The 21,191-nt window shown below is 29.2% G+C and overlaps 1 protein-coding gene across 3 annotated transcripts in view; it reads left to right on the forward strand.

Moving 5' to 3' along the window:
• LOC142324099 (uncharacterized) overlaps positions 1-21,191 on the forward strand; it is an 89,467-nt gene that overhangs the window by 46,982 nt on the left and 21,294 nt on the right. For 2 of the 3 annotated variants that reach the window (XM_075364747.1, XM_075364746.1), the window contains 4 exons: positions 11,950-12,163; positions 15,274-15,368; positions 16,459-16,607; positions 20,937-21,045. In XM_075364747.1, coding sequence (XP_075220862.1) covers positions 11,950-12,163; positions 15,274-15,368; positions 16,459-16,607; positions 20,937-21,045 — 567 coding nt within the window. Of the gene's footprint in view, positions 1-3,535; positions 3,692-11,949; positions 12,164-15,273; positions 15,369-16,458; positions 16,608-20,936; positions 21,046-21,191 lie in introns of those variants that run through there. The other variant, XM_075364748.1, reaches the window with a different exon arrangement.

Genomic DNA, 21,191 nt, shown 5'->3' on the forward strand with positions numbered 1-21,191 from the left:
TAAGAATTAGAAAGAAGTTCTTGAAAATATTTTTATGGAGTGTAGTACTTTATGGTAGTGTAACACATACTGCACCAAAAAATAGGCCTTTGCAATGTGGTGTTATGGGAGAATATTAACAATTATGTGGTAAATAAGAGGAGAGAAATTTTAGCAGACTCTGGTAAGAGACAAACAAGGATGGTAAGTCATATTAAGACATCCAGGTTTGGTTAATCTGATGATCAGGATCATGTAGAAGGTAATAAACTATAGAGGAAAAGAAAGATCAAATTTATAAAACAGATAACTGAGGATGTAGAATGCAGTATATTTTTTAAATATGTTGAAGTTAAAGATTATCACAGAAGAGAAAGGAATGGAGAAATGACTGACAGCTAAAAAAAAAAAAAAAAATACCTAAAATGTGTTGCGAAACTAAATTGGTCTGAAAATTCTGATTAATTGTACAGTACAAAAGTGAGATACAATTACTCATGTATATAGTAAAATAATTGGAGAAAAATGATAGAAAATTATCTTTTTACTTTTCGGAATATAGCTTGAAAAAGGGGAAACAATGGTGATCGTGTAAAAATGGGGTATTGGGTTTTTTGTAAATCTTTACACTTTCATCTAGGCCGAAAAACATATGTAAGTATGCGACATATGTAAACATATGTCGCACTGTTTTTAGCCTTGTATCTCAGGACTGACTTTCTTCAAACTTGGCTCAAATATTTCTGTATTTGGGGGATTGATCATATTCATTTTTTTCAGATCTTTTTAATTTTTTAAAAATTAATTCAGAGGGTGGAGGACGTCGTGATAAAGCAATTTTGGTTTTTTTTTCAGAGGCATTTTAGAAAATTTTATTTAGGTTAATTTCTACATACATTACATATATACATAATCCAAAAAAAATGTTTTTCAAAAAATCAATTCCCTCATAAAATTGGAATATACATCTTTTTGCTATATCTCCCTTCAGGTTTAATATTCAAAACTATTTTTGTATTTTATAGTCATATATAGGACTATAAAAAAGTGTGCAATTTTCCAATATAACCCAGTACTTTAAACCCAGAAATGTTTTTTTTGGAAATTTTTTCGTTCTTGTTTTGGCCTTGGTGGTGTTAGATATAGAGAAAAACTTTACTTAAGCAAATTTGTTCAACTTTTAAATTTATTCCCTACCTCTAAAAAATATAATATTCTGTTTTTTGGCTCTTACTCTTAATATTAAAAAAAAAATTCTTTGACACTTTAAAGCCATTTAAAAATCATCTAGTTTTAGCCCCTATAATATACCCCAGACCAAAAATAAGAAGCAGCTTTTTTCATTATCATAAAAGTTATACTTTATTTTTTTCAATATTTTTAAACAGTTCTTTTTTAAATTTATGTTTTTCTTCTTAAAGAATGTTCCTTTATAAAAATAAAAAAAATACTGAATTGTCCCACAGAGTAAGTGAGCCCCCAAAATCAAAAAATTTTTGGAATTTGTGAATTTTGATGCTTAAATTTTATTTTGGTAATCATCATTATAATCAATAAAGAAATCCCCATTGAATGGTGGCTTTAGATGTTTTTTTTTTTGTTATAAATATTTAAATGTTTATAATAAAAATAAAACTATTAATGATTGAAAAAGCTGTACAAAGTATAACTTGACCGGTGTAGCTGGGAAAGTCATGCAATACTTTGCTAGCTTTTTTCTTTGTGTGAGAGAAGAGTAAAAAATGGAAATTTTTGAGAGACATTACCTTTGATCTCCCCATCTGTTAACAGAAAGGTTCTAAATCTCAAAATTTAGGCCATAATGTACAACTTAAAAGTATTATTTTTGCAGTATTTTATTTCAAGTTTTGGAAAATTTGAAGAATTAGGTTTTGCCAGGTTTTTTTTAAATATTTGATTTGTATAAAAATTTGGATAATTTTTTATGAAAGTCCACTAACTTATTTTAAATGGGTGGGTATGTATTGTTTTAGATTTTTTGTGATATAAATTATTTTTTTGTCAAAACTATATATTCATTGGTAGGTTTGTGGGTGCATGTGCATGCACGTGGGTGAATACATACATGTTCACATGTATGTATTTATTCATTTATCCTTATATTTTTTTTATACTCATTTATAGGATGAATAATTAAATATTTTGCACATTTAAAATCATTTCAAATTTTAAGTAACACTTTTCCAAATTGCATGTAAATTATTGTCTCAAACATCATGTCAGAACTAATTAGCTGTTCAATGTTTGTACAAGTAAAATTTATCAGTTCTTGTTACTGCTATAGAATTAATTAGGAAATATTAAATTAAAAATTGATATAGTCATAATTCATTTTAGTCTGATTTTATATCTTTATGAATAAAGTTTTGTTGATACTAATTTTATGTGTATTATTTGTTTGATAAAAATTGTTGTTCTGTTTGATGCAATGTAAGAGTGTTAATGAATTTAGATTATGCAATTACCCTTATTGTTATTATTATCATTAATATTACTACTGTAATTTGTATGTCAGTATGCTTGTGTAATATATATATAAATGTGTATATGTATGTGTGTATGTGTGTGTGTGTGTGTGTGTGTGTGTGTGTGTGTGTGTGTGTGTGTGTGTGTGTGTGTGTGCGCGCGTGTGTGTGTGTGTGTGTGTCAGTCAGAGAGAGTGAGCTATGTGAATTTTAAAATCAATATTGAGGCAGCTAAACTCAAACTGAGCAGGTCCTGTTTGAAGTGGTAGGGATTATTTTGTAGCATGGTAGGAATTACCCCACCCTCTGCCCACACACCTCAGATATCTAGATTGGGTATGGTTGTGGGGCTGGTTTGAGATCTTTGTGGAGGGTAAATCACCTGTCCTCTGTGTACAGTATATTTACCCACTTAGTTGCATATACATATATAGTTTACATTTAAATCTGTTCAGGGAGTGAGTGAGGTAAAAAGAAATGGGAGTGGGTGTTCTACATAAATGTTGTGTATCTTTATACAATTGTGATCGTGTAGTGATCAATATGTGTACATGAACGTATCTCCCCTCCCACCTTCCTTAACATCTCGCCTTGTTTTTTCTCTTTTATTCTTTTCCACTTTCATTTAAAGTTTTGCTATTATCAATCTTCATTTACAACACCTTAGTCTTTTGCCCCAGGACGATTATAACAGTGAATTCTTGTCTGTTATTTGAAGTAGATTTTTATCTTGCACATCCTGATACACAGTATACTGAATTTTTAATTCTTAATAGCTTGTGAAAACCAAACCAGATTGATATGTTGTAAGATAAGATTGTGCTGTGATTTTGAAAAAAAAGAAGAAAATACTGCTTATACTGATCAGATATTGAGGCATATATTTTATATTGTATATGTATATCTGATTCTGTAGTTTTTGTAGTGAATTAAATGTCATGTTGATGTCATTCATTAAAGTGGTTGTGATACTTCAGAATCAAAATATTTAATTTAAATCTTTTGTAAATCTATGATTCATTTTTTAAATTAGTAATCAAATACTATTTATTGTACTGCTGTTGTTATTTACTAATGTATTTTATGCATTATCTCATTGAGTAATAAATATTGTGAATATTTGTCATATATCAGTTTGATTTTAAAAACATAATATCATCATAATGGCTTCAAAGATATTAATGAAAATGCCAGCAGTTATGTTCAGTTCTTCTCAGACTCAACAGGTAGGTGATTGTAATAAGTGTGTAGCCTATTAATTAATATAATGTACTATGAGGCTTTTCCCCTTGGCTGCTTTGCTCCACTTGGAAGTTTGGGCTTTTAGCAGTCCAAACTCACAAGACAAATTGAAGATTACAAAAAAATAAATAAGTTTTACTTTGTACATGTGTACACGCACACACGCATGTGAACAAGATTGATTAATGTAAGTAATGTTTGTTAAAATTTCAAAGTAGGTATCTTTTCCTAAGATTAGCTTTTTATTTTTTTAAATATATTTTTCTTTGAAATTCTTATAATTCAAAAATGTTTTTATCAATTTTCATGCTTTGAGAATTTGTCTAAAATTGGATATTTTCATCCAAATTTTATTTACTCTGTATACATTTTTTAACAAAATGTAACTTGGTCAAGGACTGAAAAATTTATTAAAATATAAAAACATTAATTTTCTTTATTTTTGTCCATGATGGCGAGTGATGAAAATGTTATCCAACTTAATTTTTAACAATAGACTGAACAAAATTGATTTAATTAAACATTTTAAAAAGTTAAGTGACTTACTGAAGATGGCCACAGAAGCAACTGAACTTGTTTAAAAGTAGTTTTAAACATTTTTTTATTTAATAAATTTTGCAAAAAAAAAATTAGGAGTTTATGTTAAAATACATTATTTCAGTTAGATCAAAATTTTCTTAAGTTTTGTTATAAAAAACAAGAATGTATTTGAAAAAAGTCTTAAAAATGAAGATTGAATACAGATATCAAAGTAAAATGGTAAGTACTTCAGTATCTTTCAAAGAGAGTTGGACAGAAAAATTTAATAATCTCAAATCTATTTTTTTATTTATAAATATATAAAATTAAGTGGCTTTTTGTTCAATACTTGCACACTTTTTTGTTTCCAAAAAAGTGATAAAAACTGTATTGGAAATGAGCCATGATCCTAATTGGTTTAGTGGTTAGACAAATCTAAAATCTCTCAGAATTGCCTGAAACAGTTTTTCTGAATGCTGTAGTACTGTAAAATTGAATTGCCTAATAGTTGAAATATTTAATTGCAAGTTTTTCAAACTTACACGAAACATATTATGGAAGTCTTGACTAGGTATTTAGAAAAAAAATGTTTTTCAGCTAAAAGAATATTGATACAATTTTTTCCCTAGCATGATCTAATATGCAATAAAATAATTTTTTTTAGAATAGATATTATTTCATGATATGTTATATCATGTATTATTCATGTATTTTATATTAAATGAATACTTACAATGAACACAAATGTATTAAATTTTTTTCTGTATTTATCTCTCTGCGATCAGTTATATGATGGGGAGGGTTTGTAATTTTTTTATTGTTTGTATGGATGTAAAGTTTTTATGATAGTGAATGAGTCATGTTAAGTCTGTAGACTTGTGGTTTTACCCATGATGCATCTGTATTCCTTCCTGACCTGCACACATTGACTTTTTTCAATTACAGTTACCATTATGGATACTCTGATACATGATGATTTTTTTAATTATGCGTGGATGGTAAGTGGGAATACAAATAAATATCTATTTGCTGTTTAATATGTAAAATAGTGACTATTTGATTTGATCTTTTATCAATTAAAATGTATTCTGTTCTTTGCAAATGAAGTAACAATTTTTTTGTTTTTGGTCTTTATTCATTTGATACTCTTCTTTTATAATTCTACCATTAAAAATCATGTGACCATGGTTTTATAAGCATAGTGCTTTTTAAATTTTTTTTTCAACTTTGGATGTATGATATCTTCAGCATATGAAAAAATGTCAAATCCAAACTTGTTTCAAATTATCTTTTGGGATCTCTGAAACTAATATAAAATATCCTTTGTTTAAAACACAGTCAGTAATAATAACCAGATGATTTTCATTTTGATATTATATATTTTGGTATTAAATAATTTACTTTACATTTTTAGCTGTTTATATATTGTTTGATTTTACAAATTAATTAAAAGAATAAACTTTTACTGTACAAGTTAAGTTAGAGTTTTGACTCAAAAATATTTTCATTCATTCTTACTAATTTATTCTTTATCACTTATTTATGCCTGTTATAATAAATAAAGTATAAACACAATAATTACTTCTTTTAACATTTTTTTAACAAACTTCACAAAACTAAAAATTGTCAGTTAAATCCTATTTACAAGCCTTAACTAGATTGATTATTTTTCTTTATTTTGTACAGGAAGAATCTATGACATACATGATAATTTTTTCGCCAGTTAATTAACTTAAGTGGGACATTTTTTAAAAATATAATTTTTTGCTTCACAAGTAACTTGAAAAATTTTTAATATTTTTTGTAGTTAGCAACGCTAATTACAAAAAGTAATCAATGCAATATTGCATTGTTTACTACAAACTTAGTTTATGTCTTACCATATGCCATTCTGATTTAAAGTATTTGTCCACAGAAATTCAAAAAATTTAATGAAAAACTTAATGTAAAAAACTTATGTGATATTATCAGATACCATAAAATGGTTTACTCATTCTTGGTAGCAGTCTCTTTTTTCCATAATTCTCTGCATTCCTTTTCTTAATTTTTTCAGAACAGCTTTCTTGCCTTTGTATTTCTTATAAATGGCTTTTATTTATATAGACAGCATTCTTTGTAGATCTGTTCATATTTGAAATAAAACTTAAAATATGTTGGTTAAATAAATTTTTCTTATAAAATAAAATTGGTCTCAAAAAAAACTTCACTGAAAATTGGAAAATAATACTTTTTAATAGACTTTAAATTTTGATTTTCTGCAGCAACAAATTAGCCACTTCTAGTTGTCTGTAATGATTTTTATATTATTGCTTACTTCTAAAAATCAAAATTTAAAGAAGGATTTGAAAAATATTACTTTCTACTTTTCAATTAGGTGATTATTTCAGTTAATTCAGTTTGTTATTTCAGTTTTCAGTTTTTTTAAGTTTGTCAGTTTCAGTTATAATAATATTAATTTGTATATATATATATATATACATATACACACAGTTAAAGTAGAATATAACACATTTTAAACAATTATTATCATTTAATTAGTTATAATAACAGTTAATATCATTTAATCAACATGTGGCAACAGTTACAGTACAAAAATTAAAAATTTTATTTCAGTACCACCTTTCAATAATTCACCTATATAATGTACCAATTATAGAGTTTTATTTATTTTTTTAATTATTTATAAGATGGTGTTTTGGGAGGCAAGACTATGTATGCTCCATGAAAATTAGAACTTTGACTGCAGTTATTTAAACTTTTTTTACTTAAACTAACATGTAATAAATATAAAAATAATTTTTTATTTAAAATATAATGGCCTTCTGTATTCATTATCGTTTTGTTTTCAAAATTATTCTTTGGTCTACCTTTTGGTACGTTAGTACATTGTAATATGAAGTGACTGTCCCCAAACCTGAACTCTATAAAATCATTTGGCATTAACATAAACTAATATATAATAAATGTAATTGTCAATTTCAAGGTAAGTTCCTTATTTTCTTAGTGCATTATGCCTTATTTGAGCTTTCCTGGTAAGGATTGCATCTGATTAAAAACAAAAAATTTTGTTTTATTTTTAATTTTATTTTTCAATTTCCTTAATGTTATTTTTTTACACCTTTCCTTCTTTCAAAATAAAACCATTACAAATAAGGCAATCCTTTCTGCTGTTAAATACTGATGTCAGTGATTTCATTAATTCTTCTAATTGTGAATGAATAAATACCTTGACTGTATTGTTAGCAAATAACATTGGCAGAAGAGAGTGATAAAAAATATCAAGGTATATTTATACTAAATAAAATTTTCTCAATTATTAATAAGAAAATAGTTCATAACAAAAGTTAAACAGAAATGTTTTTACTACAAGTTTTATTACAACATAGGAAGTATTCAAAGTGTTTTCCTTTAGCGTTTATGCATTTGTGACAGCATTTAATCTCTGAATTACAAATTTTTTTCAATAAAATTTTGTCTACCTATAAAATAACAGAGATTTTTTAAATCAATAGGTTGAGAGAAATTTATTTATGTGCTTCCATAAGTAACCAGGCAATGCCCTATTTTCTTGATGCTAGATGAATTTTGTGGCGTATGAGAATGTTGGATGGAGGATTTGAATCCACTAATGAAAGCGATATTACAATCAATCCTTGAAAGAATGCCATACTCTTTATCTATGATACTGTTTCATGTTAAACCACTATAATAGCCTCTTGTTCATTAAATATTTTTATCCACTTCAGAACAGCTGCCCACATTCTCAACAGAATTTTGTTTATTAGACAGCAGCTCAAAGTTAACAAAATTAAAATATTAATAATTAGTAAAAGTTTTTCAATTTATATTTAAAATTGAAATAATAGTGTCAGTTTCTATAATAGTGGCCTTTCATTCTTAAACACTATGTAGCAGTGAGTTCCATAATACTAGAAGTAGAAGACAATAGTTGCTAATTTGAAAATTACAATATAAATAAAATATAAGAAACTGACAAAAATAATATTTTGCTTTCATGTAGAAAAAAATGTGGTTTTATCAAACAGAAGAACAAGAACCAGAAAGAAATTGTTAAACTTTTTTTTTCTGTATTTAATTACAAAAAAAGGGATTTTTAAAAAGTTTGAGGTTAGATACTTTTTAAATTTAGTTTTATTATTATAGAAAACTGCTATCGCTGTAGTGAATCAGTTTAAAAATAATTAGTTTTAAGAATAGTTAGAGAAGAGAAATGTTGTGTGTAGAATCCTGTAAAATTAATAATTGACGTGTTGAACCGCCTATATAGGATTCAGGGTTAATTAATTTGGTATTAGAAGGATGTGTTAACGTCCTTAAATAACTAGAGAAATAATGAAAGAGGTTAATATTTTTAAATAAGAGAACTGCAGTTTTTAATTTTAAAGCTTTACAAATTGCATTAATTTTCTTTATGGGATGTTTTCTTTTTTTGGAAGTCTTGTATCGTGTTATTACCTTAATTGTTGTAGAGGACTTGTAAGTTACTCCCATGAATGATATAGATATTCTCAAGAAAAACCAACATCTCATGCAGACTTACTACAGAAAGCAAGGCGTGAAATGATATCAGTTACCTTTTTCATTGAGCCAAACATATGGTTGCAAAGCAACATGTTAAACCATGTGAAAGTAATATTCAACCCTTAAATAGTACTTTCATTCTGATTACAACAAGGAATGTTTGTATGGTGAACATCATTCTATCAGAGAAAACAATTCTGATTCTCTCTCTTATCTCTTTTACATCAGGTAATTTACGTGTATCATAGCTACAAGAAAGATTGGGACAGATATGATAAGCAAAAAATAATGTACCCCTTTTTGTTGTGAAAATGAAAAGCAAGCAGATAATATACCATTTTTGTTCTGAAACATTGAATTGCTATTTTGCTTCAATGTGGCATGAAAATATCTGTACATGAAAGTATCTAATATTTGTTAAAATTATGTGATAAAAATTCATTTTGTGTATTTGTCAATGTACAGTTGGCCGGAAAGTCACCGTACCCCAAAAGTTAACAAAAAATATGAGTTATGTGTTTAGAACATAACAGTATTTTTGGTAGGATTGGTTGGCAACAGTTTTTTACAACGTCCACTCTGTAAAAGACAGTGTAGGCAAAATGTAATGATTTTAATGAGAGTAGTAATTTGATTAGTAATCAAATGATATAAATAACCGAATGACTCGTTCAAAATATGAATATTACTAATTTTTTTCCCTAGTACAAACATTGAATAAGATATAAGTTATAAACATTGAATATTTTGATATCTTTTTTTTCTTTTTGTTATAAATCTTGCGTTAATTTGTATGGTGTTATTTCTTACCATTTCAGTCATTGTTAATTAATAACACAGAAAAATAATATGGCTTTTGAGTTTTGTTTCTTTAGTTTTCAGATCCAGTCTGTAGAATCTTTTTCGTTTTTTTAGAATTACAGGAGTTATTACTTTTACAATTTACTCATTTAGAGACTATTTCGCTAACTTTGGTTTTATTGAGTTTCATTGTTTTTCGTTTACAATTTAGCCATTTGGAAACTTTCGTGTTTAGTTGTATTTGTAGAGTAGAATTATGAAACCAGGGAAAAATCATCAATGGACATTTTTTACTAAAAATGAAGAGAACAAAATTGTTGGTTGTAAAATTTGCAAAAAAATTTAACGTTTTTCAGCAATACTACAAACCTAAAAGAGTACTTAAAACAGAAACATTCTTTACAGTTAAATGAAGAATTAAGTAATAATAACAAAAGAGGAAATACTTCTGAAACATATACATATACAATACATCATCAGTCGAAACTCCAGGTAGTCAAATTTCATTTAATGAAGTAAATATAGCTCTGCCTAAAAAACAACTAAATTTATTTGGATATTATAGTAAAGAATTTTATCTACTGCGGGAAAAACTGCAATTAATACATGCATCATTAAAATGGTAGCTTTTGATTTCCAATCTTTATTATTGGTTGAAAATTCGGGTTTTTTTTACAATATACAAGAAAATTGCAACCATTGTATACGCCACCTGTAGGAAAAATTTAACATTTATCATGCTCAATACTACCACAAATTTACTCTGAAATATCAGAAAAAATTAAAAATACGTTAAATTCAGTAAAACATGTTTAAGTAACTACCAATATTTGGTCGACCAGTGACAATAAATCTTTGTTACAGTGACTAATTATTTTATTCACAGAGACAAACTGCATTCAATTGTACTCATGAAATATTAGTTGCCCATATGGGAGCAATTGGCTCTATTTTAAACACAATTTTCAAGGAATGGAATATCACCGATAAAATAGTGATAATAGTTGCAGACAATGGATGTAATACAAAAAATGAGATTAATGAACATTTAAACTTGTATTTGTGGCTCACATACTTAATTTGTCTGTGAAAGATGCTATTAAAAGAACAAAGAGTTTTCAGATTTATTGAAAAAATGCAGGTATCTTGTTTCACATTTTAATCATAGTGTTACAGCAACTAGCAATTTAAGGGACAAACAAATGATGATGGGAGAAAACCTGTATTAAAACTTAAACAGGATGTCTACCAGATGAAATTCTGTTTTAGTGATGCTGGAAAGGCTATTGAAAGTAAAAGATCCATTGGCCGTTATATCTGAAATTTCAAATTGTCCTCAACAACCGGAACAACCGGAATATTTCAAATACGATAACATTTGGAAATGCCACATCTAAATAGACTGAAAAATCCTGTGGAATTTTAGGAATTGCAAAAAATTCATACCTGAATTTTATGAGATGTGTGTTTTTGTGAATAAAATTAATTAAAATATTTAATAGATCGCAAGCTAATTTAAAAAAAAAATTATAAATGACTTTTGAAAGTGATGGAGAACATTCTTATTTTGTTTAACCGCAAAAAAAAAAAAAAGCTGGAATGACAGCTTGTCATTTGCTTGGTTCTTATTTTTTTGACGGACCAGTGAATGCGCAAATTTATTTAAGAGATGTTGGAGGCATGCTTAATACCATAGCTTCAAGAGAAGGATCTCATGAAAGAGTACGGTTACAGCAGGATGGAGCACCTATGCATTTTGCTCTGTCAGTCTGTGCGTTTCTGAATGAAAGATTTCCAGGATGTTGGATTGGCTGCGGTACTCCAGTGTCACCAACTCCATTATCATGGCCACCACAAAATTCTGGTCACACACACCATACCAGACAATTCATTATGGGGAATTATCAAGGCACTCGTACCTGCAAGTCACTACACCACAAATGAAGAATTGAGGGATGTCTTCTGTAACGTAACAACAGAAATGCTTCGTCACATGTCACACAGGACGTGGCGATGTATAGAATTGTGTGTAAACATAAGGGCGAACACACAAACTCACTGGACTGTTAAATTGCATTTTTCATTTATAACTCATTACAAATATTTATTTATAACTTTAGGGGTTACGATGATTTCCCGGCCACCAGGAAAAAGATAGATTGAAAGAACTAGTGAAAAGACTAGTTTGTACACAATCTAGTTTTTTCACAATATATTTGATTTTTGTCTTTATCTCCTTTAATTCTTAAAACATGAATAATTTTTAAATCACTTTTACAGTATTGGCCATTTTTAAAAAAATAAATTCTACAAGATTTTTACTTCACTGTTGCTTTTTTGTTATACTTTAAGTACCACTGTCATATAATATAAATTTCAGGTGGTCAGTAAGAAAGGGGCTGAGATAGTACCGAGTTTGGGAGGCAACCGTGCAGAAGGTTCTAGCCCAGCATTGTTATTGCCTTCCATGTCTGCAGATCCTCTATTACGTATTACACAGCTCGAGCAGAATATTAGGTTCTTACATGAACAGCACCAGTTGATGTTAACTAGCCTTCATCAGGAAATTGAAACACTGAGGCAACGGAATCGTGGTAAGTATATATAAATGTACTATATTTATGTATATGAAATTGATATTTTTTTAGAGAATTCACCCGATTCATAACTGATACAAAAATTAAGCTTATATGGACTAGAGGAGTAGTTCACAGTGACTATTCTAGTGAAGATAAAATCATGTAGATTAAATGATTTCTCCATACTTTAGTTGGTATAAAATAAAAAACATATTCTAAATGTAATATTCTTATTAGATCTGATCAAAATGTATCCAACCATTTTTTTTTTCATCGAATGTATTTGAATCAAGTGGTAAAACAGCATGACACAGCATTAGATTCTAATGCATATGTATGATTTTTCATTGCCTCAGATTGTCAGTTACTGTTAGGCAGCCAATGTATCTGTGTGTGTACGCACACACAGACTTTCAGCAACAATACTATGGTAGTTATAGAAATTAAAGAATGGGATAATCAGTTTCAAAATGATCTAACCTGAATTAATAGTGCAAACGTATTAGTAACATAGTAACAAAATAGATAGCTCCAATTATCAAGAGCTTCTCCATCATATTCTTCATACAATTTGGCACTGGAAACTAGACATGTGAGAGTCGTGCAACAGGTGTTGCTTCATAAAAATATCACTGTCAATTCTTCATGTCTGATCCAGGATTTATTGGAAACGCATCAAATTCTCCAGGTTTGCCACGTTCCTTACATCCGAGACATATGATATCTAATACTTTCTAAGCTGAAAACAATACTGAAAGGGCCCCAATTTTAGAGCTGAAAGTACAACAGCACAGGTGTCAGCCACACCAAAAGTGTTTCCAGCACTGGAAAATTGCTTGATTAAGAATATGGAGTCACAAGAGGACTACTTTGAAGAAGATAAAATTCATTTCTAAAATTAATTCAGAATGTTGAAGATTGCAGGGGCTAAATATAATAATGCTAAGATTTGAATTTATGTATAATTAATGAAAATTTGAAATTGATGTTTTAGAAGAATGTTGTCAGAATTTTGTTGAGGATTTCTGTCATAGAAATCACGAGCAGTATTCATCACACGTATTATTTTACTAATTACATTTTTTTATATATTCTGTGCTTCTATTCTTAACTTGCCTTTTATTTGCCATATAAAGATTTCTGATATTGTTTATAGTAGCAAAAAATAGCTATCATGAAGCTCTATAAAGGCACAGCTAGTAAAGCTTATCAACCATAAGCTTTTCTTTTGATGTTAGTATATTTTTGCAATACTTTTATTTATAGTCACATCAACAATTAAAAGTCATTAGTGACTCATCAAGATCTGTGTGAATGTACTGGTAAATTTGTAGTCTTGAACAAACTCAGGTCGACTACTCCTGAGATGTGTGGTTAATTGCAACCCAACCACCAAAGAACACCGGTATCCACGATCTAGTATTCAAATCCGAATATAACAAATTCAATATTTGTTTTCAGTTTCAAAATTTTTCATTAAAATATGTTATCAAACAGTTAAAAAATATTTTTAATTATTATAAAATATTTTACTTAAATTAATTCTAATTTATTTATGTGCTGAAAATGAACATAAAATATTATTATATAAATAGAAACAACTGGAATTTTAAAAATGTAAATATACTTTAAAGCTCACTCCTAGTTCGCACTTGTTTGCAAAAATAATTTTATTACTGTAGTTTCTGTTCAAGTAACATTCTAATTTCATTTTCATGGTTATAAATTTTTTCCTCTGCCTCATTCATCCTTGACTGCCTGCTGCAGTCCACTCCTGAGAAAGTTGGAATTTACAACAAATTAAAGAAACATCAGCTCTTACAATCTTTCTGTAAACAGATATTAAATAATTATTATTAATTACAGATTAGATAGTAAATTAAAGAAAGTATTTCTTTTCTTAACTAAGCAACTAATGAAATAATAAACTATTAACTTTCAAATTCATAAAAATGATTTTTACTGATATGCCAGTAACTTAGGTTTACAGTGAAACAGCTGTACAGTCAAATACTGTACTATATTTTGTGCATACATGAAGCAACTGCAGTATTATGTAATATACAACTGAAATTTCCATCATGAATGAATGGAAATCTATCCTTAGATAGAATTTCTATCTTGTTAACTAAAATGATGAAATTATGCATATACTAGTAGCTGTGCTTTTTAAAAATAATTTCAACATAAAAATGACCTATCTTCACTGTGAGCTAAAATAATGATTTTTTTTTTTTTTTTTAATGGCCACAATATTAAAATGAATTATCAAAACAATTCTCTAATGAAACAGCAGGTAAATACAGTGTTCTTAAATATATGTAAAATATATTTTTTTATACAATTTTTTAACAAAGATTTATTATAGAATTGGAGATTGTACAGATAAAAATATTGGGTATTTTTATCTGCAATTTTTTATCATTTTAAGGTTATTTTAAAATAAACTAACTAAAACAATAACTCAAAAAGAATTTTATTTGTGATTTAAACTCAATTTTTTTTATATAACTTCAAATATAAGCCTTTCTTTTGTAATGAATATTGTAATAGTGATTAAATCTGATTTTATGCAGTTGAATAAAAAAAAACCTCTTATTTATTTAGTTTATAATTTTTTTAATAAAGTAAAGGTGTACAGTTGAAATGATTCTTTAATCATGTATCTGTCGCAAAAAAAAATAATAATAATTTAAGATTATCAGTTGGGATTTGAATTTGCAACAAATACAAAAAAATCTCCAAATAAAATGTTTAATTAAAAATATATCTTCTACAGTTGAAACAATTTATCCTTAAGTCAGATACATTTATTAAAACAATTCTGGTTTTTATTCTGATAATCATTAGTTATTAAATATTTGTTTCTTAAATTGATTACTATTATCTTGCCAAGATGTGTTATAGTGATTTAGTTAAATTTAGATTACTTTTTTGAAAGTAATTAAAAATTACCTTTTTTGGAAAATTTCTTCCAACATTCACGGCCACCATGGTGATACAATCTTTTAATTAATAGGTCAGTCGGTAAGTTGATCCAGACATATTCTCATAATTTCTATAACCATAAACTGATTTTTAAGGTTTTTTTTCATTGTACCTTTTACTGTTTTATTTGTTAACAGATCTTCAATTCCAGCTGGTATTTACAAAGAAGAATGCTGTATATGGACAGCACACAAGTTCTGAATCCTCACCAGATGATGAAGGAAAATCTAAAGTAAATTTGAACCTAATTTAACTATATGACCACTTTTTTAAACCTTAAAATAAAATTTAACTTAAATGGTTCTTAGAGTAAGAAGTTTTATGTAGTGTATAATAATACTTCATATGTATGGAGTATTGCACATATGATAAAAAAATAATAAATTTATATACTCCTCTATTTTGTTTAACTAAAACAAAAATATTTAAAGTTTTACTGGCCAAATTGTAGATCTCCATTGCAGTAAGAAGGGTACAGGTGAGGTATACAGCTGTTACATACTACCATTACTAATAATACTCTTGATCACATCATTGCACATAAATGCACAAAAACAAATAAAAATAACAATATTTAAAATCATTAGTATAATCATTTCATCAGTAAACAAGGTAATAACATTTTCATAAAATGTCATCCGATTAGCTTTTTCATACTCACTTAGATCTTGCACTGCCATCATTTTATATTGATGAAAGTTCAAATCCTTGTATAGAATTCTTCTGATAGTGCTGTGGGATAAGTGAAGGGCTGCAACATGTTTTCTGTTTGAGCACTGAGGGCTCCTATCATTGCCTGCCTGAATCTGTCATTGTTTGAAGGAGAGCTCAGGATCTGGTGGTTTGTTTTTCATTGCAGAAGCAGTAGTTTAGAAATTTGTTATCCACAAATTTATCGTACTGTGGGTAAGAACAGCACTATGACATGTAATATTGAAGTGCCGATGGAATAGTTGCTGTGTAATCACAGCTGAAACACTATTTTTAAAATGCGTTTCTATTACAAATGCACAGTTACAGCAGTCTATTGCTGGTTTGTTACTAAAATGTCAACTGTATGCAAGGTCACAGCCATTTCGATTCATGCCTACATGTCAGGGGGTTGCCGACTTATTTTACTTGAAAATTGTCTGGTTCCCGTGACTCACTCTGTACTATAACTGTTATTAATTTCATTAATTGTTTTATTTTTGTATTTAGAAGCAGTAGTATAAGTTTTCTATTAAGAAAATGTTGCTTGCAATTTTCCATCAAAATTATTATTACATCCTTTAATAATTTAGAATATATAAATATGTTTGTCCATTTATTTATTTTAATAGGTGGTTGCTGGTAGTCCAAATCATCTTTGTAACACTCAAAACTTGCAAGTTGAAATGCTAGAGAGAGATGTCACTGATCTAAGAACTGCACTGAATGAATTGACTATTAAAAACAATAATTTGTCAAAAACACTTGATGAACAAAGCAAGTAAGTTTTTAAATTTTCACAATAATTAGTACTTCACAACTCAATATCTGTTATGTAGGTTTAGTAAATCATAATAACATTGTTTAAATTTGACTAGTAAAATCATTAGAATCTGTTTTGACAGTTCTTCATATTATATTGCCTAATCATTCAAAACATAGGGTACAATTCTAACCATGATTACTTTGTTGACCACTGTTTTGAATATTATGCGGAAGTTTTAGAAAACTTAAGTTCTAAGTTTTTTAATCATAAAATTTCCCTCCTGTCAATACCTTCCATTCTCAGTTCTTTGTCTTTGAATATGCTCTGCAACAGGTACAAGAACTTCCTTGATTTTATTGAGGTAGGTATCTCCCTGACCTGTACTTTTTAAAACCTTTTCACCTTTTTACATGATAAATTTTCTTATCTCAAAAGATAAGAACTTTGTACTTGCTGCCTTTGTCAGAATATATGCATTAAGGATAACAAAGAATAAACAAATAATTTATTAATAATGAAGATAAAGAAGAATATCTAACATTGAAGAGATTTCTTCTTAATGGCCATTGTTATATTGTTACTTTTGAAAAAAATTTTCCTTTAACAGAGCTCTTTCAATTTGAGCTGAGCTGATCCTGATTTGAACCTGATCACCAATGATTGGTTTTACTGATCATTACATTTGTGCTGATATGTACATTACTCTAATATCCGTTTTTCTTAAATCCACTAAAGATGTTGAGACTTGTTAAAAAAAAAAAAATAAATAAAACATTTTGTATATATATATATGGGAACTTGGGGAATACCAAGGGGGATTTAGGCCATGGAGAGGTTGCCCGGAGCAAATAATATCCTTAAAACTTATGATGGACTTATATAAAAGACGGAAAAAACAACTAATAATCACCTTCGTCGACTTTAAAAGGGCCTATGATTTTATACACTGACCATCCATGCTGAATATTCTGAGAAACCTGGGCCTTCACCCTAAACTCATAAACATGATAAAATTAACTTTAACCAATACCCAGTCCAGAGTGAAATTCAGAGGTGAACTCTCTCAACCCTTCTACATAAAAACTGGATTGAGGCAAGGAGACGGCCTCTCACCACTCCTTTTTAATCCCCCTTGGTATTCCCCAAGTTCCAGTTCAAGTTGGTCTTTGCATCGGTTGTATATGATTCTCGACAGGATTTTGCATGTGCAATCCAGGAGAGATATGCCTCTGTAGTGTTCCGGATTAGTTTTATCCCCTTTTTTATGTAATGGATGGATGAGGGCTGTGGTCCAGTGTTCCGGAAGTTTTTCTTCGTTCCATATTTTCACGAGGCATAGATGTAGGGAAGTTTTGACTGAATAAACTGATGAGTGTTTCCAGAGTTCTGCGAAAAGCTGGTCTTCTCCGCTTGCTTTGTAGTTTTTTATTTCATTTAAGGCTGCGAGAACTTCTTGAATTGTTGGCGGGTTGATATTTACTGGTGAAGTTTTAACTGGAGTTTCAGTGTCAATCTCAAAAAGCTCTGGGGGGTTGTCACAGTTGAGGAGTCTATTGAAGGTTTCTGCCAAAATTTCAGCATTTTCTTTATTGGTGTGGGCCATATTTCCTTTTTTTCCTCTCAGCATAAGGGTGGGTGGTTCATATCTTTGAAGAGCCTGACCAAAAATTTTATAATAGTCTCGGAAATTAGTTTTCTTGGAACTTTCTTCTATTTGCTGAATCAAGTTTTTTTGGGCTTGTCGTTTGGTTCCTCTTATAATTTTCTGAGTTATTTTCCTTTGTTGGTGAATTCATGGTTAGATTCTTCAGTTTTCTGGGTTTGGTGGTTGATCCAAGCCCGGTGTCGGTCTTTGACTGCTTTGTCACATTCTTCATTCCACCATTGGTGTTTTTTTCTTGGGTTTATAGGGGCTAGTTCTTCAGCTATTTCTTTCAGTTGGGATGTCAGTTCTTTTAAATTATTAGTTAATTTGATTTTTTTTGTTGTTTCTTCAAAGATGGCATTGTTTATTAATTTATGTGGATCATAAGCTCTTTTGTTTTTAGGTTGGGATTTTTTCTTTTTATGCGTGGTGAATTTTATTTTAACTTTAATTAAGTAATGGTCCGATCCAGTATCTGTTCCTCTCAAGACTTTTACATTATAAATCTCCTTGTGATAATTCCGGTCCATGCAAACATGATCCAGTTGCCATTCTCCTTTTTTCCAATCTGGGTGTTTCCAAGTCTTCAATTTGTTTGGTTTTCTCATAAAATAGGTGGATTTTGAGATCATATTATGGTTTCTGCAAAATTCGACAAGTCTTTGGCCGTTCTTGTTAGTTTTCTTTTGGGCAGGCCATTTTCCGATAATATCACGATATCTTCGTTCTTTACCAAGTTGGGCAGTAAAGTCCCCTATTAAAATCTTCGTGTGGGTCTTATTTATATTGTTTGCAGTTTGGTCAAGAAGTTCCCAGAATTTGTCCATCTCTTCTCTATCTTTTTTAAGATTGTTTTTGTCATTGGTGGGAGCATGGACATTTATTATGGTGTAGAATTTATTGGCTGATTTTAGGGTTAAGGTTGAAATCCTGGGGGAGTAAGACTTAAATTCTACGACTGAGTCAATTATTTTAAGATTGATTGCAAATCCTGTTCCGAACTGTGGGCAATTCTTCATCACACATTTCCCGGGGATTCCTTTGTAAATTCTGTAACCCTGAGATTCAAACGGCTCTCGATCGGTGTTTCTCATTTCTTGAAGTCCTGCGATTAGGATATTTTGTTTGTCCATTATGTCTGTTAGAGTTTTTAGTTTGCCGGGTTGAGTTAGAGAATTAATGTTGTGAGTGGCAATGTAGTTTATTTGCTTGTGTCTTATCCTCAATTTTGAAGTTGTGTTGTTTTTGGGTGTTTCCAAACGCTCCGATTCATTGTTATCTTTTAAGCAGCTGCCCACCGGATCCGAGTGCAGCCTTCTCTGGTATTTACCAGACGGTGGATTTTTTCTTAAAAGACCTTCCATATTTGACTTTCAAAGGCAAGTCAGTCTTGGGTGGGAATAAATTCCCGAGTTACAACTCTGGATGTGATCCAGAGAGGTGATTCCGATTTAGTTCACCAGTAGAAATCTCCACGTTTCTAATTGGTTATCCAGACGAACCAACGTGGAGGCGCAAACCAATTTTTTTAATTGAGATTTTAAGTATGGAGAAAGTTTAAATCGGTTCCGGAATCATTTCGTCCACCACACCATATATATATATATATATATATATATATATATAAAGGTAGAGAAAGATTGTGTGTGTGTGTGTGTGTGTGTGTGTGTGTGTGTGTGTGTGTGTGTGTGTGTGTGTGTGTGTGTGTGTGTTTGCAATAATTTAAAGTTTTGGAATGGCCTGATCTTTACACCTTTCAGTTTTTTCATCTTGGGATAGATGAAAATATTGTATACAAAACAAAAATATTTTCTCGTTAGGTTGTGGTGAGCAACTTAAGGACAGCCCTGAAGAACTAAAAAGAAAAACAGAAGTAGTACAGAAGCTTGTCAAGAAATGTGTTGAAAATAGCGGGCTCATCTTCAAACATTTATTGCAAACTGGTACTTAAAATGCTATTTGGTTTAGTGTAAATAAAATTTGAATTTATCTAACCTTTCTTTGTTTTATTAAACGTATCTTACACCATTTTCTTCAGAATTAGATTCTCTACAAGTTTTGAAAGTTTTTTTTGTATTTATTACCCATTTGATGAAGTTTGCTGCAAACAAAAAACAACAACAAAGTTTGTTAATCATAAAAAACAGGGTTTTACCCCCAATTTTTTGTTTTCACCCCAGATTTCTCAAAAAATACTTCACATACAATTCTGGGATCTATTTTATTTGATTTTCCAAAGCAAAACTATAAGAAATCACTAATTCTGCTCCTTAATTAACGTCCTAAAAATTTCAGTGCAACATTTCACTGCTGTAGCTGAAATTCAAGCGAGATCTTTTACTATCTTTTTTATAGCTGTAACTCACAAACAAAGAATTTTAGAACATATGTTTATATGAATTTTTCCCATTATTTTCACAAGTAGAGTAGTAGGTTGTCAAAATCCTGGGAGAACTTTGTGATGTACTCTGTATATCCCTTGAATGTAACAAAAATCAGAAAAGCCTTTTGTTTGGGATATTAATATAAAAAGTTTGTCTGCAGATGTGTAATTTTGTTAGCATATAATCTACTCCCTGAATATTACAGTATATGGTGCTTCTATGAAACCAAGGCTTTATATTAATAAATATTTATTTGAATATATAATCTAAATAAGATCATGTAGACATTTTATTTAATATTTATTTGATTTCCAGATCATTGGAAAAAGCAGTGAGTTTGGAAATTGAATACAAGTCCAGACTGGAAGATGCTGATAAATTAATTAGGAGACTGCGCAGAGAAAATGAAGATCAAAGACATGAGGTAATTGACCAATATATTTCCATATAATAAAATTTCTCATAACATATACTTTTACACTGAAAAAAATTATAAACTTTTACCCAATGAAAGAGTTTTCTTTTAAATTTTTTAATATTTATCCTTTATAAATGGCATACAATGGTCAT

The sequence above is a fragment of the Lycorma delicatula genome, chromosome 4 (genome assembly GCF_047948215.1).
Source record: "Lycorma delicatula isolate Av1 chromosome 4, ASM4794821v1, whole genome shotgun sequence".
NCBI classification, from domain to species: Eukaryota; Metazoa; Arthropoda; class Insecta; order Hemiptera; family Fulgoridae; genus Lycorma; species Lycorma delicatula.